Source organism: Leuciscus leuciscus (genome assembly GCF_965113295.1).
Source record: "Leuciscus leuciscus genome assembly, chromosome: 25".
In the NCBI taxonomy this organism is placed as follows: domain Eukaryota; kingdom Metazoa; phylum Chordata; class Actinopteri; order Cypriniformes; family Leuciscidae; genus Leuciscus; species Leuciscus leuciscus.
In genome coordinates this window covers 15511953-15534028 of record NC_138724.1, presented here as the reverse complement: position 1 = coordinate 15534028, position 22076 = coordinate 15511953, and the positions used below count along the sequence as shown (strand labels likewise).

General features: G+C 40.7%; 1 protein-coding gene across 2 annotated transcripts in view; it reads right to left on the bottom strand.

Annotated features, from left to right (window-relative positions):
* Window positions 1-12878: 12878 nt before the first annotated feature.
* otud7a (OTU deubiquitinase 7A) overlaps window positions 12879-22076 on the bottom strand; it is a 78532-nt gene continuing 69334 nt past the window's right edge. For both annotated transcript variants that reach the window (XM_082159835.1, XM_082159836.1), the window contains exons 11-13: window positions 17887-18001; window positions 17039-17123; window positions 12879-16726 (exon numbers count right to left, since the gene is read on the bottom strand). In XM_082159835.1, coding sequence (XP_082015961.1) covers window positions 15209-16726; window positions 17039-17123; window positions 17887-18001 — 1718 coding nt within the window. In that variant the 3' untranslated portion in view covers window positions 12879-15208. The remainder of the gene's footprint in view (window positions 16727-17038; window positions 17124-17886; window positions 18002-22076) is intronic.

Below are 22076 nucleotides of genomic sequence, written 5' to 3'. Positions count from 1 at the left end.
GTTAAGTGTCTTGCTCAGGGACACATTTGTGTCTCACAGTGGATTCGAACCCGGTTCTCTCACACCAAAGGCATGTGTCTTATCCATTGCGCCACCACCACCCTATCGGTGCGAGATAATCGGAGATAAATCTGAATCCATGGCAATTCGAGCGTCTTTTATACATTCCCCCTGGAATTTCCCCGGGGATTCCCCTGCGTTCGGCGGGCTTCGCACCGATTGGTTTGCGCAGTTACGCCGCTCTGCCATTGGTTAGTGCAGTTCCCACTGACCAGCCAAGAGCGTGCGGGTAAGCCTCAGCACTGTATGGCTATGCAGTAGCACTGTGTTATTTTCTAAAGGCTTCAGTATTAATGTTGCTAATGTTGATATTGATTAATGTTGCTGTTTGAGCATGAAAAAGTCTGCAAAGTTAAGAAGCACAAAGTCACATAAATGGGAGCTATTTTCTATATCAGTGCACACTGTTTCTGAACTCCCTGAAACGCTTTGATTGTTGTCGTGAGTTTTCTTCTGGGAATGAACACTTAACAATATCCCTCGTTTAAATAATTCCCGCTCAAGGCATACGCAGAACAAAAGGGATGAGGCCTGGTTGAGATGAGTTAGTAGTGTGTTGAAACTCACGATTATGGTAAGGGGCATGGTAAACACGCTTAAAGCGGTCAACCAATCACACCATGATCGAGCTGACCAATCGAAGTAACATTGTGCTTTTCGGAAGGAGGGGCTTCATAGAGACAGGTACTAAACAGAGCGTTACTGACAGACTGGGAAGAGAGGTGCTGCAACAATGTGAAAAATAAGTTTTTTGAACATTCAAGCATGAAAACCTAGAAGACTCCAAAAACTAAATTAAGACATGGCATTGAAAAAGGGCATAAAAGGTCCTCTTTAATGTTTTTTTATTATTATTATTAATCAATAGATCCAGGTGGAAGTTTTGCACCACTTGTACCTTGAATGTCCAGACAGACAGAGAGACAGGAATACGCATCATTTAGTTCTCTCACCCTCAGTGAATAATCAAACTGCAGTGAGAGAGAGACAGACAGACCATGTGAGCCCAGAGAACGAACTGTTCCTCTGCTGACTGACTGTTTGTGTGTGTGTGTGTGTGTGTGTGTGTGTGTGTGTGTGTGTGTGTGTGTGTGTGTGTGTGTGTGTGTGTGTGTGTGTGTGTGTGTGTGTGTGTGTGTGTGTGTGTGTGTGTGTGTGTGTGTGTGTGTGTATACAGTGACTGCTGGTGGGTGGAGGGGTAAGGAGAAGGAGAGAAGATAGCTGAATCTTTTCCTTTTATTTCTCTATCTGCTTTTGGTTTTCGCCAGCTGGGATTCTAAACGGCAGCTTGTGGTCAATTGATGTGAGGTCGGCAATCATTTGACAAGCATTTCATTCAGTTTTGTGGCATGGTGGCTTTAGAGCATCAGTGCGAGTGTGAGTTTAAAACAGAAACGGGTAAACTGCTAAGATAAAATAAAAGAAGGTGTGTGTGGGTGTGAGAGAGAGAGAAAGGCTGTGAGATAAAAGAGTGGGTGAAATCGTGTACTTTATGATCAGGATTCGAGCTTCATGAGCTCAGACTGTGAGTGGGTGTCTCTGTGGGTGCCGTCGTGGTGTGATGCTCTTCTGTCCCTCACATACTCCAACATGGCAAAGGGACGGCACCGGGTGGCACTGGCGCTTTATAAATTATACTGCTGATCCCGATCACCCTCTCGCTTACACATTTCCTGTCTAGCTTTCAATGTAGGTTAAAAATATGTAATCTTGCAAGACTTATGAATTTCAGGCATAAAGTTGCACAGTCTATTGGCTTATTCTGGATCCTTTAGCCTATTAAGCTGGAATCCTTCATAATATGACCCCATATTCTGTTCTGCTGACAACAACCAATATACTTTTTTACACGCCATTCAGATGCAGTTCTGAATATTTCAGAGACAAAACACTGAAACAAAGCAGAATATACAGTTGTGCAGGAATTTGGAAGCAATATTTTGAGGCTCTTTCAGAACTCTTTACTTAAAGGAACAGAACACCTAAAGATTAAGTAATATTTGTCACATTAGTCATATGAACTAACCCAGACAGCAACAGTGTCGGCCCAGATCTGGCCCACATCTGGTACACATCTGGAATGTTATGATGCTTTTATGTTGATTTACATCCTTTTAGAAGAACGCTCTTGCATTGCATGGAAAAAGAATGACCAGCACATTCTTCAGGATTTCTCCTTTTGTGTTCCACAGAAGAAAGTAAATGATGACAAAAAAGATATATTTTTATGGTGGACTGTTACAGTACTTGAAACAGAAACACTGATTTTTAACAGCTTGCTATAGCTTCAAAGCTTCAAAGGACCAAGCAAAAAAAAAAAAAAAAAAAAAAAAAAAAAAAAGGTGAAGAAATAAAAACTGTCGGTTGTTTCCAATGCACATTACTGTGTAGTTATTATTATATAAAACGTCTCGGTTACTAATGTAACCCTCGTTCCCTGAAGGAGGGAAGGGGACACGTACCGTCAACGTGACGACATAATTGGGATCACTTTAGAGAGCCCTATCATCTTCGAGTGTCTAGAGAACAAGCCAATGACCGTTGACATGCGTGAATCGCGTCATGCGCCCCGCCCCGCAGCGTGGGTATAAACAGGAAGCGGGCGCATGCACACATTGTTTTTTGTTGAGGAGCCGAGATAGTGACGGCCGTACAGCGATGGTCAGCAATGGTGGCGACGGGACGTTACGTCTCCCGTTCCCTCCTTCAGGGAACGAGGGTTACATTAGTAACCGAGACGTTCTCTTTCAGTCGCTCACGTTCAACGTAACATCGACGTGACAAAGTAATTGTGATCCCTTGGAAAACGCCACGGTTGCTGCCACATCCAGCGCCCTACGCAAGACTCTCAGACCCCCAACTAACTGAGAACTAACCCTTCTTGCTGAGAACCAGCACGACCCGCCCCGAGAAACCAATCGTACAGCCGAGAAGGTTTGGGATGTGGTGTAGGGTCCCACTTAAGCCCGACCTTCCCGACGGCCCGGGAAAGCATAGCTGCCCACTCTGGATCAGACTCGGGGCTTGCTTCACTCCCCAAAGGGGGCAACGCAGCCGAACCTTCATCTCCAGAGGAGCGAAGCTCCCCCTCCGATGCTGCAATTGACATCTGGTCGTCAGGAGGAGCCCCAAAAGACATGGCTGGTTGTTCATGAGAAGGACCAGCACGTTCTTTTGGAAGCTCCAGTGGCGGCCACGTTTGTGAGGCGTGAGGGGCCCACGGAGATGCCTCAGCGGGGAAGCCCTCACGGTAATCCTGGCTAAGCGCCGAAGTAGGCCTATTCTGCGGGTTAGAATAGACACTAGATCGAGGCATAGGCGAGGGGAAGTCTTGATCTCAACGCGGCCATAGTCATATTCCCGCTGTGGGAACACAAACTTTTTTATTTTTATTGTGGCCGTCTGCTAGCGCCAGGGAACGACCGCATCCAGAAACGCACAAGCGGAATAACATCCTGAAAAGGATGCAGGGTCACGCTTGTGTTGCTCTTTTAGTTGAAAACAAAAAAGAGAAAATAAAACTCTTTCCGCGCTGAGGCACCCAGGGGTAGCCGCGGCTGTAAGGAGTATAACTCAGGAAACGCCCACCGAACCGACTCACACACACAGTGTAGTGCTGTGAAAACAGCAGTTGTGAGCTGTAATGCTCGCGACCACCCCTGATCGCGCCGTCACACCAACGCGGGAACAGAGTTGAAGATGAATTTCCAACTGTAGTCTCTTCTTGCAGCACTCGTGATGTCAAATAACCTCTTGGCTCCGAAGTGAAAGAAAAATGTGTGTGCGCCCGCTTCCTGTTTATACCCGCGCTGCGGGGCGCGATATTTTTTTTCCCAGGATGGTAGGGGAAGACTCATGAATATTCATTAGGGAAGTCATCCCTGATTGGTCTTAACCCCAGTGACGGGTAGGTTTAGGGGCGGGGTTAGGGGTAGGTCATCAGACCCCCAGTGACAGTTAGGTTTAGGGGTGGGGTTAGGGGTAGGTCATCAGACCAATCAGGGATGACTTCCCTAATGAATATTCATGAGTCTTCCCCTACCATCCTGGGGAAAAAAAGGCGCGTGACGCGATTCACACAGGCCAACGGTCATTGGCTCGTTCTGTAGACACTCGAAGATGATAGGGCTCCCTGATGTGATCCCAATTACGTCGTCACGTCAACGTTACGTTGAACGTGAGCGACTGAAAGAGAAATAAAACTATTAAAATGTTTTTTGGTAATTGAAATTATAGTGCAAAATGCCCGTGCAAAATCAGTTTTTGTGTGTGTTTTTAGTAATTGTTGGTTTGGTGCCCGTGAAAGAGACTGTGAACGCATTGAATTCAGGGAGCAGGCTAGGTTACTACAAATGATGGCTGTGAATAAACTATAATATTCAGAAGTAAACAGTGTAGCTGACTGAGTGTTTATGAATACCACAACCTTCTAAGTGCTAGTGCAAAATGCCCGTGCAAAATCAGTTTTTGAGTGTGTTTTTAGTAATTGTTGGTTTGGTGTGTTTGAGTGTTCATTGTTACAATTACACACATATTTGTGCATGGTAGAAAGCACACAGTGAACTCCGAGAAAACGCTATGCTTGAGGTAGCTTGTGAATAGGCTACTACAAATGATGCCCGTGAAAGAGACTGTGAACACATTGAATAGGATATGTTTAGTTGGTGAATAGCATAGGCTATCGTTACACAGTAGCGATAACTTTAAGCGCACCAGAATGAAATATAATATTCAGAAGTAAACAGCATAGCTGACTTACAGATTCTGTTAACATCCACAAATGAATAAGCGCGTCGATTCAGGGAGCAGTGCAAAGTGCCCGTGTAAAATCAGTTTTTGTGAGCTGATCGCCGTCAAAAAAGTTTAGGAGATATTTCTTAGTGATGGCTGATTTCAACAGTTTCAATATGATGATAGCATTTTGAAAAAAAAAGTGTCATGAATTTATTGCATTTTTGGGGGACCACAACCTTTAAAAAATGATATATTTAACAATATCTTTAGCATTTCTCATCCAAACAACGTCAAACTTGGCGCTGCACTTACTCGTGACCGTAGCGAGACACCTGTCAAGTTTGAAATCCATCGGACTAACGGTTCGAGAGATATGTGGTTAACAGACATACACACACACAGACAGACAGACGTTTCTGTAATTTATAGATAGATAAGCTGAAAAAAAATATTTATCAGATGAAAAAATTAAACTTTAAAAAAAAATTTGAAACTAGAAATGTTGCCTTGGCAATTAACTGAACTTAACTCAAGTTGAAGTACTAAAATTAAACTAATTACTAAGTTAAATAAGTAATACTTAAAATAAATTAAAGCTAAATAGAAATATTTAAAAACACAAACTAATAGAAATGACAACAGCACATTACAAAACTAAAACCTAAACAAATTTTTTTATGACAATACCCCATTCCACCCCGTGGAATCCGCATGTACCAGATGTGGCCTGGATATATTAATAAATGCAATAACAGTAACACAAATAACACTCATGCATTCCATTTTATTATGGATATTATTTATTAGATATTTATTAGTATGGCTAAAATGTTATCACATTCTCTCTCTCTCTCTCACAGTGAGAAGGGAACATCTGTCTCTGGGGACACATAGATCACAGACACACCTCATCTAGCATCTACAAGCTAAAAAGGCTTGTGTATATGAGCCGTCTGGCTTGTACAGTAGGTGGACACAGTTCTGAAACCAATTAACACTTCAGACTTCTGCATCAAAGCAGACTTACATGTGAAGGTTTTTCATTTAAGGTGCTGTAAATAATTTTTCATTGCCTTATAAATCATTGCCTAGCAGGGCGGCTAAAGCCTATTGCACACTGTTCTTCTAAGACTGCACAAATCAAACAAGAAAAACTACCATATGTAGCTAACATTTTACTTTTTGGCAAGAATTTACTATTTCCTGCAGATCTCAGCAAGAAAGACCAGAATCAAGGTAATTTCTTCATCTTCTGTCCATTTAAAATGGTCTAGACCGATCTGAATATTTGTGTCCATCTAAAAAAACACATTAATATACCTAATCAGTGAAAAACTGCAGCTTTTTTCAAGATGTAGAGGTAAAAGTATTGCAAAAACAGAGATGATCCATGCTGTTACAGTCAGTCCTCTTGTTTTAATTGATATGCTTGTCGGTCTTGGCAAAAAATAAGCATACATATTTATTAGAAGCTTAATTTCCTCTGGTCTCATCATGTCAGAGCCAAAACAGACACCGCTGTTACCAACATAAAGATGATAATTAGTATTTCTGATAAGAGTTTTTGTTGGAAAATTGTTTCCATACAAGTGGCAACACAGATCACAGGGTGTGTCTCTATCTCAGGGCTTCTCCGGTCTCTGCCAAAAGAGCAAAAGCTGTTGATGGTTTCAATTGCAACCATAAATCTTGTGGACACACACACACACAAAGAAAAGTCTTTCTCTGTCTCACTGTCTCTTTCAGAATAACCAGTGAAAAGACACTCCCACCAGTGAGTATTTTGGTTGTTTCCTTTCTCTGCTCATACACCGCCTACACAGGCTGGGCTGATTCACCTGCACAAAGACCTTTATGTTCTCCTCCAATCTTTCTAACATCTTGATCTTTTTTTTTTTTAATGGCTACACATAGACAATTAGTGTGCAAAAAAGGCCATCAATAGAGAAAGAAACTAATAAGAAGCATAGTTGGCATCAGCTTACAGGCTAATGAGGCCATGCAAACCTGCTAAACTTTGACTCCTTGCTGTAAATAGTCTACAGAAAAATGACAAGAAAATGTGTTAGTTTGCTTTTAGAAAATGCTTTTAGAACATGTTTTTTATGGAAGAGATACTTTAGCCTTTAGTATGCTAATCGGGCTAATATAGCCATGCTAACCTGCTAAACCTTGAACCCCTTCCTGTAAACAGCCTATAGAAAAATAAAATGGTTGGGGACATGGTTAGGACAAAAGCACATATTTGATGGAAGAGATGAGCTTTTAGCACACAAATGTACATTTACATTTATTAATTTAGCATAAGCTTTTATTCAATGCGACTTACAAATGAGGAATACAACATACTAACCTGCTAGCCTTGACCCCTTGTTATCCACCTTATTTTGCGATGCGGAATTAAGCAATTTTTTTGTGAATGTGCAAGACTTCAGATTGATTTTCTGATACATGACTTGACATAAACTTTTTTGCTAACCAGACACTGTGGCTAGTGGTTTTCTAAAGTTACTAGCCATTCAGAATTTTCACTGGTCACAATTTTGACATCGATAACATGGGGAAAAACGGCCATATAGATATTTTTAATATTATCTCATAATTTGGCAGCAGGTATATTAGGCTGGTGTCACTTTAAGATCTGACGTACGGATCCAATATACTGTTACACATGCGTTTTCTTTCTCAACCGTTCACTTAAAACATAACATAACACACACTTTGGGTGTGAGCACAAAATCTGCACCGCAATCCCATGCTGAAATTCAAGCCCTGTAACAGAACAATATTCATCCGGAGCAAATGAAACGAGTGAGTGAGGTGAGGATGGTTTGTGTGTCAACTTGCTGTCGGAGAGATAAGAGAGCGAGAACGCGCAGCTGGTATCATGTATCTATTCTGTGTAAATCGAGTATTGGAAGCGTTTCAGATATTCAATAGCCTATATATTGATACGTACGTATTTTTGACAACACTACATTGCACTTAGTTTATTATTTCAGATGCCTTTTTAAAAGACTACTATTGTAAAATGTATATATTATATAATTCAAGCTGCCAAAGTGGCAAGTAGGAGTGACTGTGTTACACGCCACTGTTGAAATCCACCCGCATTTGGCAGGTGTTAATGTCAAGCCTGGCTATAGGGAAATAAGGTGATAAACAGACTACAGACTAACGTGATAAACGTTAAAAAAAGGTGGATAAACAGACTACAGTAAAAGAATACACATGGGGGAAAAGTCAGCACAAAAATAGATTTATATGGAAGATCCTTTAGCTTTTTAGCATGCCCACCAGGCTAATGTAGCTATGCTAACCTTCTAAACTTTACCCCTTGCTGTAAACAACCCACAGAAAGGAGAGAGAAAAAACACACACACAAGAAAATACTTGGGAAAATGGATGGACTCAGAATTACATGGAGGAGATGTTTTAGCTTTTAGTGTGTTAACCAGGCTAAAATAGCCATGCTAACCTGCTTAAAGGGATAGTTCACTTTGAAATTAATTTTTGGTATGTTTTAGCTTACCTCAAGGGCATCCAAGATGTAGGTGTCTTTTTTTCCGCAGTAGTTTCAATTTTGATATTTTTAGGTCAAACCGTTCTTGTCTGTCAGTCATATAATGCAGGTCTATGGTCACCACCTCAAAGAGCATGCACAGAGTCCAAATTAAAACAATTCCCCGTCGTCCAAATTAAACAATTCCCCATCGTAAGTACACATTGATGGCCTAAGACACGAAACGAGCGGTTTGTGTGAGAAAACGAACAGTATTTATATCGTTTTTACCTCTATACACAGCATGTCCAAGTGATCTGATCTGACGTGTACGCAGACTGGTGCATAGATATATACACTAGATGTCGCCTTGTCTACGGCAGTTCATTGGAACGAATGTCTTTAAGGCGACATCTAGTAACTATATTATTTGACACAATTGAACTAAATTAATTGTTTATGCTGAATATTTTTCAAAAGAACTGAATTATCCGCACTTCTTTTCTTGTTTTTTATTATATTTCATTACATTTTCCAACACCGCACATACATAACAGACATTTTGTTTTTCATTCTGATTATTTAAATGAATCATTTTAATTATTTATTGAACATTTGTTCAACAAATAATACAAATGATTCATTTAAATGATCAGAATAAAAGACCGAACATCTGTTAGACCTATGTATGTACTGCGTTGCATAATGTATAATTTTATACATTAATTATAATATTTATCCAAATTTTTTTTATTGAACATTATTTATTGAAAATAATGAACACTTATTTTATTGCTGTTGTTGTTTTTATGATTTATTACTATTTTTAAAAGCAATAAGCCATTCAAGGCTGCATGTCACCATAAAATTACCACAGGCAAGCTTGTTTTACAGTAAGTACTCCGCTTCACATAATGCCTAAGAACCCCTCTTTACCCATGTTAAAGAATGGCTTATTGCTTTAACAGTATGAAATCTATTTGTGGTATCAACAGTCAGGAGAGTCACGATTGTAAAGTGTTTCCGCCGGGGACCGCGTACAATGGTACACTATCGCTGCCTCGTGCTGCTACGTACTGTAAGGCACAATAAAGCATTGGCTGCCGTGTCACAAGACCTCTTAACATTCAGTCCAATAAACACATGACGGCATGCCATGCCCAAGTTGAGCACATTCTCCGTCTTCCTCTCCACCAATGCAGGAAAGACATGGATCACAAACAACATTTTAGCAAAGAACTGCATGACCTTATACTGTCTCTCCTGTTTTTCTTCTCAAATTTTTCACATTTTTTTGAAAAACTAAGCCGTTGAAGAGAAAGTTGGATTATTGACAAGAGACTTCTGAGAAAAAAAAAAATCAGAGGCTGGGTGATGTTTTGAAGAGAGCTGTGCACAAACGCAAACTAGGTCATGGGAGAGCCGAGATCATGTGGCCTGCTTGAAAAGAAAAACATCTTTCCCCTTCTGCTTACCCCTCGAGAGGTCAAGGCGCTACACGTATGTCAGTAGTATTTTGGTTTTCGCATTCAGGAAAGGTCTCAGAGTTTTCTAAGAAAAAGATCTAAGTAAACTCACATGTCTCTTTGAGAGGTTCAGAAGAGATAACAGATTCTCACACTGCTTGAATTTGCCAAGTTTCTGATCAAAAGTCAAAGCAGTGGTGTGCACAGGGGGGGCTTGAGCCCCTGCCCCTTTAATCGCTAATAGTAAAGTGCCTTTTCGGTCGTATTGCGGTCTGTGCACGCCACAGAGTCAGAGGTTTTAATATGAACTCAAATACTTACATTTAATTAATTTGAATCATGATTTCAGAATTTTTTACAGTGCAAGTTCCAACAATCGGGAGGTTAGGAACGCACGTTATGGGTAATTTTATTTCATATCCACAGAAGCAGTGGAACACTAAAAGATTGTAGATAGATGACCTGGCGAGTTCCGACAACAATCCCATGAATTGTCGCAATTGTCGAAACAAAGACCAAAATCTCATAGTTAAGCTGCCCTTTCTTTTCTCCGACAACTGACAGACCAGAAGTAATTCATATACAATGGAGTACGGAAGCTGCATGAAGTTCTGATCTGCGTAAATGGAATTTTTTTCCAGGTGCATTGAAACATTTTACATTTTGAGGCTAAACTGTATGAGACCGGCAGTCCAGATGTGGTGTATTCTAATCAAAACGTCTACTGCCATTTCACAAGTTCACGAGGTAAATCGGCTCTATATATATGCCTGCTCTCGCACTGATTGGGGAGATAATCTGAATGTGCTCCTCCCTAACTTTGTTAATAACACATCATTAAGGTTTGATGCGACAATTGACTTTGCAAAGACCCACCCTCTTTAGTTACCGTTGCGTCCGACAAGCTTTTATAGCATCAAATAAACATCAGAAGGAATGTTGTTTCAACCGCGGAACACACCGTTTTTCAAGTTCAAGTCCACCGACCTTAATCTACTAAAGCCCTATTCGGATGGGACTAGTTTTCTAAACAATGTTTGAGTTACAATTCTGTTTTGGCTGTTTATAGTAAACCTACATACGTGAGCAGAGAAATCTAGACAAGTATTTTACTCTTACCTGATATTAAAATGGGCAGTCTTCGCAGTTTCTGCGTTTTGGCTCTATTTATTAATTGTATATGTTATTTTTTCATCGGATACCATCCATTTTGAAACTAAATGAAAGCATGCCAAGATTGGTGCGCAAACGGTAGCTTAGGAAGTCAAAAACACTCAAGGAAAAGCATTAGAATAATACAACATCAGCCATCACAGACATTCGCATTCGGACAGGATTAGACCACTATGTTTGCCGAAAAACTCAAAAGGTAATTTGCTCTGCAATTTTTACTGGGGTTGTGTGAGAAAAAACACAGACTTGGCAGATTCGGATGGGATTAAAATCGCAAAGTACGTCTGTGAAACACGAATTTCTCTAATGACCCCCTGGAAAACTAGTCCCGCCCGAATAGTGCTTTACTCTCCTGACTGCTTTGTCAGACAAAATGGTGGATATGGCGGAATATGATTGGTCAGATCACCTGTCAATAAAACTCCCGGCGAAGGTTGACTTGTATGCGAATGTCAGAGATAATGTATAGTCGTATTCAGTTGCTAAGCCGTGACGTAACCACTCTCCGATAATACTCTTTCCGGGTCCAAAGTCCAGGTCCTCTCTACCTACCTACCGCTTTCGCTAGTGTTTTGGTTATTATTGAGTGTTTTTACAATGCCGCAGTGCTGTGTCCCGTGTCCCGAGCTAACTCACTTCAACCTCGTAAATCTTCTTTTTCATTGATGCCTGGACTCTACCCTTAATTATGCCACCTGAGTGATGAGCTACACTAACCACTCTGTTGTGGTTAAAGGAATTTAAACCCTTTTTGACCGCCAAAGGTGCCTCACTAAGAAGGACGTGATCGTAAATAAATTTACAGGTTCCACCATTGTTATTTCTGGACGAGAGGAGCGCTTGGACCCGGAAAAGGCTAAACGTCACGCGTGACGTCAGACTTGTACGATTATAAGGTAAAAAAACCCTGACAGTCCACCCACACGAAGACCACAATGCTTTTAAATAAAACATAAATGAGATTTCCATTATTACTAAATTTAAATTTGTATTGTTTATTTTATCATCATAAAAGTATATAAATTAAAAAACCTCGACTCCTTGATACTAAGTACCTCTTTTTAAATTTGAAATCCACTGATAAAACTACAGTGGACAGGTTTGCTGAATGCAAAGTCATTTTTTACATCTTTATGACAGCTGGAACAGTTCAGTTCTTGGCAAAGTGACCTAGCTTCTACATCAGCAAAATTATATCTTCCCTTCCATGTGCCATTAGATCAGCTCTCAGTAAAACGTGTGGGTGTGTCTATGATACTTTTGCAAAAACTTGAGAGTATCTTATTTCAGACAGTTGTAAAATAACTCACGCATGATGCAGATGACATTTGTCAATAACAGATAAGCCACCGGTATATTTCGCAATTCATAATATCTCAGAGTCTCAAAGGTAAAGGGGCTTAAAATATGCATGATTAAAATTTTAGGGGTGACCCAAATTATTAAGCTATTTACCTCCCGTTCTTTAAAGTGACCTGATTTGTGACTTAAATCCCAGGCCATTAAAATCCTTCTATGTACAGTATGTGAAAAATGTTCATCTTAAATTAACGTACAACATAACAGAGAGTTCACTGTCAGGGCGAGGCTTTTCTGGCAGATGTTAGACAGGTGACCTGAGGGGCAGCTGTTTGGTGCTGTGTTTCATGCTAAAGCCATGTTCCACGACTGACAGCAAATACTGCAGGGATATGGAAGCTGACCACCACAAGACGTGCAGTTTTTATACTGGATTTTATTCCAGTTTCAAGGCTCAATCCTATGAGAAGGCAGACAGTCTAATATGGGTGTTGTATGCTGTAGCCTGAAACAACAGCCTAGGGCGCTGCTCAAGTTACAGAACGTTGAGGAAAAACACACACGCAGGCACGCAAGTCTGCTAGCACTCAAGCACACACCTTTCTTCCACAATAACTATTAAAAGAACCACACGGACACCACAGTTAACAACTAATCTTATTTTGTCTCTTTTTCTCCTGCTATTTACATCGGTACCTAATGTGCAAATTAATAATTTAAAGTAGTGTAAAACTCTCAAATGAATACAAAATCATATTTTACAATTCTAAGACAGTGAGAGTCCATGAGCTTGTCCAATATAAAGGAGGCAGAGGAAAAGCAGGAGGATGGGAGGCAAAAGACACATAATTGTGGAGGTGTAGAAATGTGGGAAGAGAACAAAGCAGTGGACATCCTTGGCCAGGAAAGACAAAACACTCACAGAGACACGGAGTTGGTTACCTGGACACTGCCACACAACAAAACACAACAAGCGCTGCTCTTATGATAATCTTGTCCATTGAGTAGAAAAGCACTTGGTGGGGCCTTTGCTTAGCAGAGGCACACAAAGTGGCTAACACGCTAGTCATGCTAGTTAACTTGATTGGTGCAGCTACCTGTAACATCCTGATTTTCTAGCACACAATGAGAACTAGCACTGTGAGCTGTGGTACATTTGTTAGCTAGTTAGTCAGTCAGTAGCTTAGCATGTTGTTGTATGTGACTGTTTTTGCACTGCCGTGAGCAAAATCTGGAGTGATTTAAAAAAGAAAAGAAAAGAAAAAGGTAGGCTTGTACCATTAAATGTCCAGTTTTTACATGTAGAGATTTGGTTAAACAACGTATACTACAAATTGACAAAGAGTAAATTAATATGAGCTTATGTCAAAACTAAATATTACTGCACCAAGCAACATATGGAAATGTTGTCCATAGCTTGGTTTAACTGGGCAGCGCCACCCAAAGTGCAATCTAATTGGTCTATTAAACGTAAAACATGTTCTGATTGGCTATGAATTTGTTGTGTCACCACATTTTTCATTTCCATTGTAGACATGAAAATTGAAGTTAAATATATATATATATATATATATATATATATATATATATATATATATATATATATATATATATCACACTGCCTTGTCAGAACACGATTTTACGCTGTTGTGTAATATACAAGTCAAAAATCTAAAATGCTTTTCAGAGGTAGATTTGAACCTTTAAATAACCAATTTTACATTTATAGATTTAGTTGCTTCTATGTATATGATCATCACAATTGTGTGGTTAAGACTAATATACCTGAGGACAAATTAAATGGAGGTGAGGGACCTTTTTGGCACATGAGAGGCAAGCATGGCAGTGTTAGCATGAGTTAGCTACAGAATGTTGATGACCAGTTGCCAGTTGCTTGTAGCCGAGCTGTGCCAACAGGTATTAAACAGTTTACACATACACAGTTTCATAAGCTTTCCAACTTCAGTCCACTGCTGAAGTATATACTGTTAGGGTTTGCATTTCATACTTATATCCTCAGATAAGGTGGTTCTTGTAACTTAGCATTCGCTAGCATGACTGTTATATATTGCAAATACAGACAGCAATGAGTGGAAGTCAAATGCTTACTGTATCGGATGTCAAGTAGCACACAATAGTGAGGTTTCATTTGATATCATCATGATGGAATGCAAACCCTCCTATGAAAAGGCTTTAAATTACAATATAGTGCATGATGGAAAGTCACAAGGTCAAGTTGAGAGCACACTTTGATATGCCACATATTGAATATTTTCCACCATAATAATCCTTGTACAGCAGACCTTTTACAATCACATCGATATCCCTTAGAATCATATGGTGAAAAGTAGAATATGGCTGACGTCATGAATGCATAGATAAAAGGGGGGAGGGGTGGCGGTTGTTAACAAACTTATTGCTTTCAAAAAAATCAGAGTGCTGAACAGTGGACCTCCCTCCCTTGTAATTATTTGCAATGCACAGCAAAAATCAATGTTATTCGGTATTAAGATTCCAAAGAGCTATGCTGTGAAGTATTGCATTATAATGACCTCTAAACTGAGTTTTCCTTTCTATGATTTGGGAAACTCCATTAGAGACTGACATATGCTTTTACATCTCTTTCTGCATGTACAAGGAGTTTTACAACACAGATTGAGCAAAATGCACAGACAAGAGCTTTTACTCTAGAACAAGTAAAAGACTGATTTCAATTGGACATAGAACAAACAATAACACAATCTCTGGCCAAAGCTGTAAACTGATTCTGGTTGCACTTCCTGTCATTGTAAAGCAATGTCTGTTCGCTATTGAGAGTAAAGTAACAAGAATACAAGGAGGCCGATCTTAAATATAGTAGGAAAATGTTATGCCAGTTCTTTGTATCACTTGCAAAGTGCAAAAAAGGTGGTGGTGTTGCTGTTCTTTTCACGCACATTGGGGGGTGGCTATATATGTGTGCATGTTTGCAGGGCTATCCAGGTCGGTGCACCTTCAACTCTCGTTCCCTGCGTTTCAGCTCCTCTCTATAACAGTAGGAGCAAAAGTTCTCTGTCTCGGGTCGGCCATAGAAGGTGCAGTTCTCCCTCCTGCAGCGTTTCTGCTGAAAACAGTACATTGGGCAAACACCACTCTGCCCTTTGGTTTTGTCCTGCCCAAGCCAGGCATTGGGCATCGGGTCTTCATCTGCGAACTCCAGACAGTCCCGGATGTCGCCAGTGTTGAAGCCGTTGGTATAAGTGTGGGATTTATGTTCCCCAGGCATGTTGTATGGTAGGGTGTCTACGGCATTGACAGTACGGATGCCAGACATGCGGGCTGGGCTGTAGCTCTGAGAGGACAGTGAGCGGTTTTGCTGGGGGTAGGTGGCACAAGTTTTGAGAGTGCCTATCATTGGCTTGTAGGACTCATCTTGATAGCTGGATGATTGCACATTGACATCCCTCAGGTGGATGACACTGTGCCTCTGGATAGGTGGTGTATGGCTATAGTGAGCTGAAACAGGGACTGGTCCAGGTCTCTTAGCACCGTTACTAGGGGAGGAGAAAGGGACAGGGGACATGGAGGATCCTGGTATGGAGACTGGGATGGGTATCGGGATGGGAGAAGCAGCAAGCTTTGGGCTTCCCCTTTCTTGGATCTTCACAGCCTGGGAAAGATTATGGCTAGGGTGCAACACCGGTGAGCAACTCTCAGGTGGAGAGCTATCTGAACGCTCCCTTTGGAAAACACTCTCCTGCTCAGGCTTCTTTAGCGCCACCCCATTGGTCTGAGGCTTCTTCTCAGCCTCAGCCTTTCTCTTCTGTTCCTGCTCAGCACTGAAGCGTTCTTGGGCGCTGCTTAGGTAGAAGCTGATCATCTCTTCATGAAATTGGTGTCGATGGCTGGTGAGCAGCAACCCAGCAAAGATGAATTTGCGCTCACCCTGCATGGCTGCTCGAAGGATGTTCAGGCTGAGTTTGACATCTGTGCTGTACTTCCAGTTGTCCAGTGTCCGATCACCCGAGATTTTGCCTGATCCTGGCGGTCTCTCAACAGGTGAGCTACCAGAAGCGCGGTCTGTAGGTGAGGGACTGGTTGTCTTCTCTGAGGAGGATGTGCTGGCTGACTGGCCTGACTCCTCTTTGCTCCCTTTTCGTGTTTTTGAGTCCTTTTTCTTAGATTTCTGCTCTCCGTTCTCTACCGTTCTACCATTTGTTGAGGTGGACTTGCTGATCTTGCCATGGACAAGTCCTCCAAGTCCACCCATATTCTTCTTAAGTTTGATACCCAGAGTCTTGCTGAAACTGCCCAGTTTGTTGGCCACTGAGTCTGCCCGTGTTTTGTCTTTGTCCTTTCGCTGCTTGTCCTTGTCTTTCTCCTTCATTGACTTTCCATTATTGAGGTTGGAGTTACTGCAAACAGACTCCCGGTCCGAGTCCATGGATTCTGCCAGAGACTGTACATCCTCACCTGCAGAGGCAGTTGGCGACTCGGGCTGAGCCAAGGGAGCCTGTAATACACAGATCTGTCATAAGGACTCAAAACTGAGATTACCTTTAACAAAGTAATGTTGTCAAATATTACAAAACATGGGGGAAAAAAACTTCTCCTGGAGGGCTACCATCCTGCAGATTTTAGTGCCAACCCTAATCAAACAAACCTGAACCACCTAACCAAGGTCTTTAGGAATATGTGAAAAAAACAGTGAAGTGTGTTGGAGCAGGTGTGGAACTTAAGGGGGTGGCCTGAAATGCCCCTCAAAATGTGCATGGCCCTGCCTCCAGGAGAATTTTTGTCAACTAATAAATGGATGACCACTTACCCTTGTTTCAGAAGGAATTCGAATCCATGTTACATTCATGTAGTTGTGCAGAAGGTTTAGTTTAGCTTCCAGTGATAGAATAAGACTAGAGTGAGAGGAGAACATAGTCAAACATCTTTTCTAAAAACCTTATTTGTAGCACAAAAGGTTTTTTATCAGCTCGAGTGAGGCATGCTGCAATTTCTTGTCATCTCTTACGTGCCAGTGAAGGAATGGTAGAAATTACAAACCATTTGAGGCATGCAACTAGGAACTCAATCAGTGCATAAATCTAGTTTCCAGAGAATGACAGCAATTAGTTTGTATTCATCAGTCCATTATGGAGCCAATGGAGTGGGGGCCAACTCATTACAGTTGCTTTATCGCAGATGTTTGTTTTGTGTCTCAGTTCTTCCTTCTGTAAATCATAGCTGGGGTGGTGCTGCTGCAATTTATTTATATGCTTTAATTGGCTGACCTCTGGAAAGTCACTGGAAACATCCTGCATAAATCTTTTCAACCATAAGACAAAATGCAAGAATATGCAACTGATAAAAGTTTGGAACATGCACAGGCTTTAATTGTTGAATGAGGCTTTAAGATGAGTCATTCAAGTTTAGATTGACCTCTGTGAGAATAATGTGGCCTGGTGCCATGTGCTGGGACCTTCTGGACAGATTTAACCCTTCTATAATCCCTCATATGGTAAAGATAACATATAGATAGATGCCCTCATTTGGCCCTACCTGACCTTTGTCTCAATTACCTCTCATTCAAGCTAGAGCATGCTCACAAGTTATTAATTTAATTTAGCTAAGCTTGCTGTAGTGGTGGATGGAGGATGAGAGAGAGAAAAAGTGGGGTCTTACTTTGCCAGCTTAGCATTGTCATTGTCATCCCTCCCCCACTCCCAGTCCCTCCCAGGGTCCACCGCGAAGTGCAGCGCTAGCAGCTTGTGCTCAGAGTCAGTCAGTGGGATGACGGCTGAAAGGGAGGGACATAAAGAAAACATGAAAGATTTAGATGTAACATTCAGAAATGGGATGCAAACCAGGTTGCAACTAGTTTCAAAACAAACTAGTTTCAATTTTTGAAGCAAATAGGTGGATATTACGACTAGGGAAAGAGTGTTCTTGCTCAGATTAATGACTACACTGCTTAGCTTCTCTTAAAGGGATAGTTCACCCAAAACTTAAGGTTTTGTCATTATGTTTGATTAAACTGACGTCCAACCTGTATCATAGGCACAATATTTAATTTAACAGGTGGAGATTATCAGTGCATAATGTTGTCTTTCACATAAATAATGTAAGATTTTCCATTTTTAGGGAATTATTCCTAAAAACTGACTCAGTGGGCTGCTCCTCACAAAGAATCATCCATTACTCCTTCACTACTTGGTATAAAAAAAACTTGTAAGAGAAACAAAAATCATATTTCAATGCTTCCAACACCCATTTGACAGGAAAAACATTTCAACATTAATCAAGGGGTACGCGAGACATACGTGAACAGGCCTGGGTGCGGCACTGTTTCCTAAAAAGAAAATAACACAGCCTTCCATCCGTTCTAACTACTTCCATTTCCCCCCCTTTCACGTCACTCTATTCATCACTGTACCTGACTAGTCTTTTCAGACCACAGGCATGGAATTGAAAAGAGAGAATGGGTTGAAGCAAAATAGATAAAGAGAGAGATTCAGTTCTCATGACTGTTGGAAAATACAGCATGTTTGAACAGAGGACATTCCAGCCCCTTCTGGTTGTGACCATCCTCTCACAAACATGCTCTCACTGATAGAACAAACTGTCTCCTCTCCTCATGAACGGGCTGCCATTTGCCAGGTGACTGCTGGGTAGAACTCACAGTGAACATAATGCTCTTCAGTGACTCATTTAAATGACACTATGCAGAGTAGGAGTGAGAGACATCGAGTCACAGTACTGAATGAATGTGTGTGTGTGAAAGAAAAGGTCAAGGAGAGATACATTTTGTGTAGTAAGGCAGAAAAAAAGTTTTTAAAAAATCAGTTAATGATAAATACATATATGATTATTTTACCACAAAATTTACACTCAAGATTTGCGCTTATGTTCAGGACACACATTTATAACAATTTATAACAAGTTATTATACAAATCTAATAATATGAAACAAGATCACAAACGGAGAAAAATACACCAGTATTTCACAAGACATGGACTGAGGAACATTTAAAACCTATTACTTGAAATTTTTTTATTTTTTTTTATCTTAGAGCAGTTCAAATCACAATATTTCAAAATAATCACAGTATGTTTTTTTGTCAAATTATGAATCTATGGTGTGTAGAGAAGTCCTCCCTGTTAAATTTTCTTCCTCCCTTCCTCCCTGTTAAATTTTCAATCAGCACACGACTTTGCCTCCCACTCACGTCTTTTAGTTCACAATCCTGGCAACAACAAGCGCCAAAAATGTCCAGCTGGTCTACTGAACATTCATATAATCCAAAATCTCAGTCCACCCTCTAAGAATTCCCAACTTTTTCACTTCAGCAAGACATTTTGTCTTTAATGTCCAAACATGCCTACTATTAAACTACTGATTTGTACTCGTTGATTATAAAGTAAAAAGTAAAAAAGTTTTTTGCAAAATTCTGATAGAAATATGTTGCTTAAGAGTATAGAGAGACTGCCATTCACACTATTTCATGGGAGTGGAAGGTCACTGCTGAGCTGTTATGACGTGGTTCTAGTTTTCATAGTAACATCAACTTCTCTGATTGGTGGATTAAAGTCGGATCTCGTGGGATTATGGGTAGTGTAGTTATACAACAGAAATTTGGCAATTAAACAAAAAACTTTGAAAATAATGTCAGAATAACACTGACTAACAGAAACATACATCATTTCTACACAATCTCAAAGCTCATACACAACTATGTTTCTTTGAAAGGAATGTAGTTCCAAGACCAACAAAAAATTTTGATCCAAGAAAACATCAAAGCTGCCAAAATCATTTACCCCAACCATCACGTTCTGTTCAATATTATTGAAACACAAACTGCTGGCGCATGTGAGGCTATGATGTTTCTTCCAGCATTTTGTGGGTCAAATTCTTGGGGAGTCACACCAGGACAAGAAAGAGCATCCAAAGTCCAAACTGAAAGAAATGTAGGTGGAATTCCCAAAGTAGAGCACACACTGTTCGGAATAACATACAATTCATACACATGGGCCAACAAGTACCCCATTGTGTTCCCCGTTGCACACACATAGATACAGTTTCCCACCAGAGTGGGGTCAGACGGTGAACGCTGGAGCTATGTGGGGTTGTGTCCCCACTCCTACACTGCAGCTGTCCTCCTTTCTCTGGCCTAGCATACACACTCACACGCTTCAGCTCGCACTGTTGTTACCAGTTGGGCTTATTCCAGGTCTAAACACCACCACTGCCAGTTCTACCCTGAGGGACAGGAGCATAATGTATTTTGTATCCCTTCTGGCAGTCATGCAGACCTGTCCTTGACTGACCCACTTGAAACGCATACGCTCGAAAACTGTGACGTCGAGGGCCGCTCTCAAGGAAGAAGGGCCGTTGATTCCTGGAATATTTGTTTGTATTCGGTACTGTTATTATAACCCAAATACACTGACTGAATAAACAGGAGACATCAGTGCGAGTGATAATAGACAAGTAACCAGAAGACGACGAGACTGTAAATAAGGTCTTTTGCCGAGCGCTGCCGTGATAATACAAACAGAAGTTGTTGACAGACAACATTGCTCATGGAGTCTGACATGCTACATTACAAGCGCATTACATGCAGAGTTTATTCTGTTGGCAGGATGTGGAGGTTGATGTATACCGAGTGGGTCTGGCTGCACGACATGGCACCGCCTGAGGAAAGTTAGACAGGCAATGAGCGGGAATATCTGTCATGTGCGGCATGTGTGATATAATCCTTTTGAGAATGATCCCAAGGCATTATTTCCTAGGATCGTTGAGGTTTTCTTGACTCTCCCCCCTCTGGTGGGTGATATCAATCACTGCAGTTGCGCCCACTAAGGAAAACAATTAGTCCTCTTTAGTCACGCAAACCGTGCTTGTGCTTGATGAGGTGTGAATTCAGGAGTTTCGTTCGCAGCTGTGTATTTTACAGCCATTGTAAACAATAATCATGCAGCTAAACAAAGCTTCGACATGAATCTCAGAGGGAGATTCTGAGAGGGAATCTGATTCCCTAACATATTTTCCAGGGCCACATAAACCACGCAAACTGTTTACAGAAATATCCGAAAGTCTCCTGATAATTACTGCTGATGGAATCTGCAGTTTGGATGTTTTTAACCCAAGCATGGTGTGAGCTGGTCATGGTACAAGAAGGTTTTTCATTCTTACAAGATGAAACTTTAAAAGCTGCCCGCCAGATGCCAAAGAAAATAGAGGTCTTCATAAAACTGGAGAGGCGTGACTCAAAATAGCAACACAAGTTTCCTATTGGTTGACTGGTGTCATATAAAGTGTAACCACAGAAAAATGAAGGTGCATTAAAGCATTATGGCACATCACAGGGAAGCCATTTAGTATGTCTGTAACCCGCAGGAAAAGTGCCTCTATTACAAAGATTCTAAAGGGCCTTTAAACACAAAAACAGCTTAAATTAATTGACTTTAAATCAATGACTAAAATCAATGAGACCAATTGCCCTGTGGTTAAAGAATGATTACACGAGTAAAAAGAGAAAATTGGATGAAAGGTATAGGACCACATTTTGTTCACCTTGACTATTATTTTGTAGCTTATGTCTAACCATAAGGAATAGGTAAAGGTTCTGCTATCTGTATAGTGCCTATATGATGATTTCATGAAAACATCTTAATAAAATAACTAAATAATATTTACAAAATTAAAGGGCATACATGCTGAGGTAGGGTTGAGGTATAGCTACTACAATTAGCTTAACATAGTCAATGGGAAGTCCTCACCATGATAAAATAACAAATGTGTGTGCGTATGTGTGTGTGTGTGTGCATGGGTGAATAAGAGTCTGAGGATTTGTTTTTATTTTTAGGAAGAT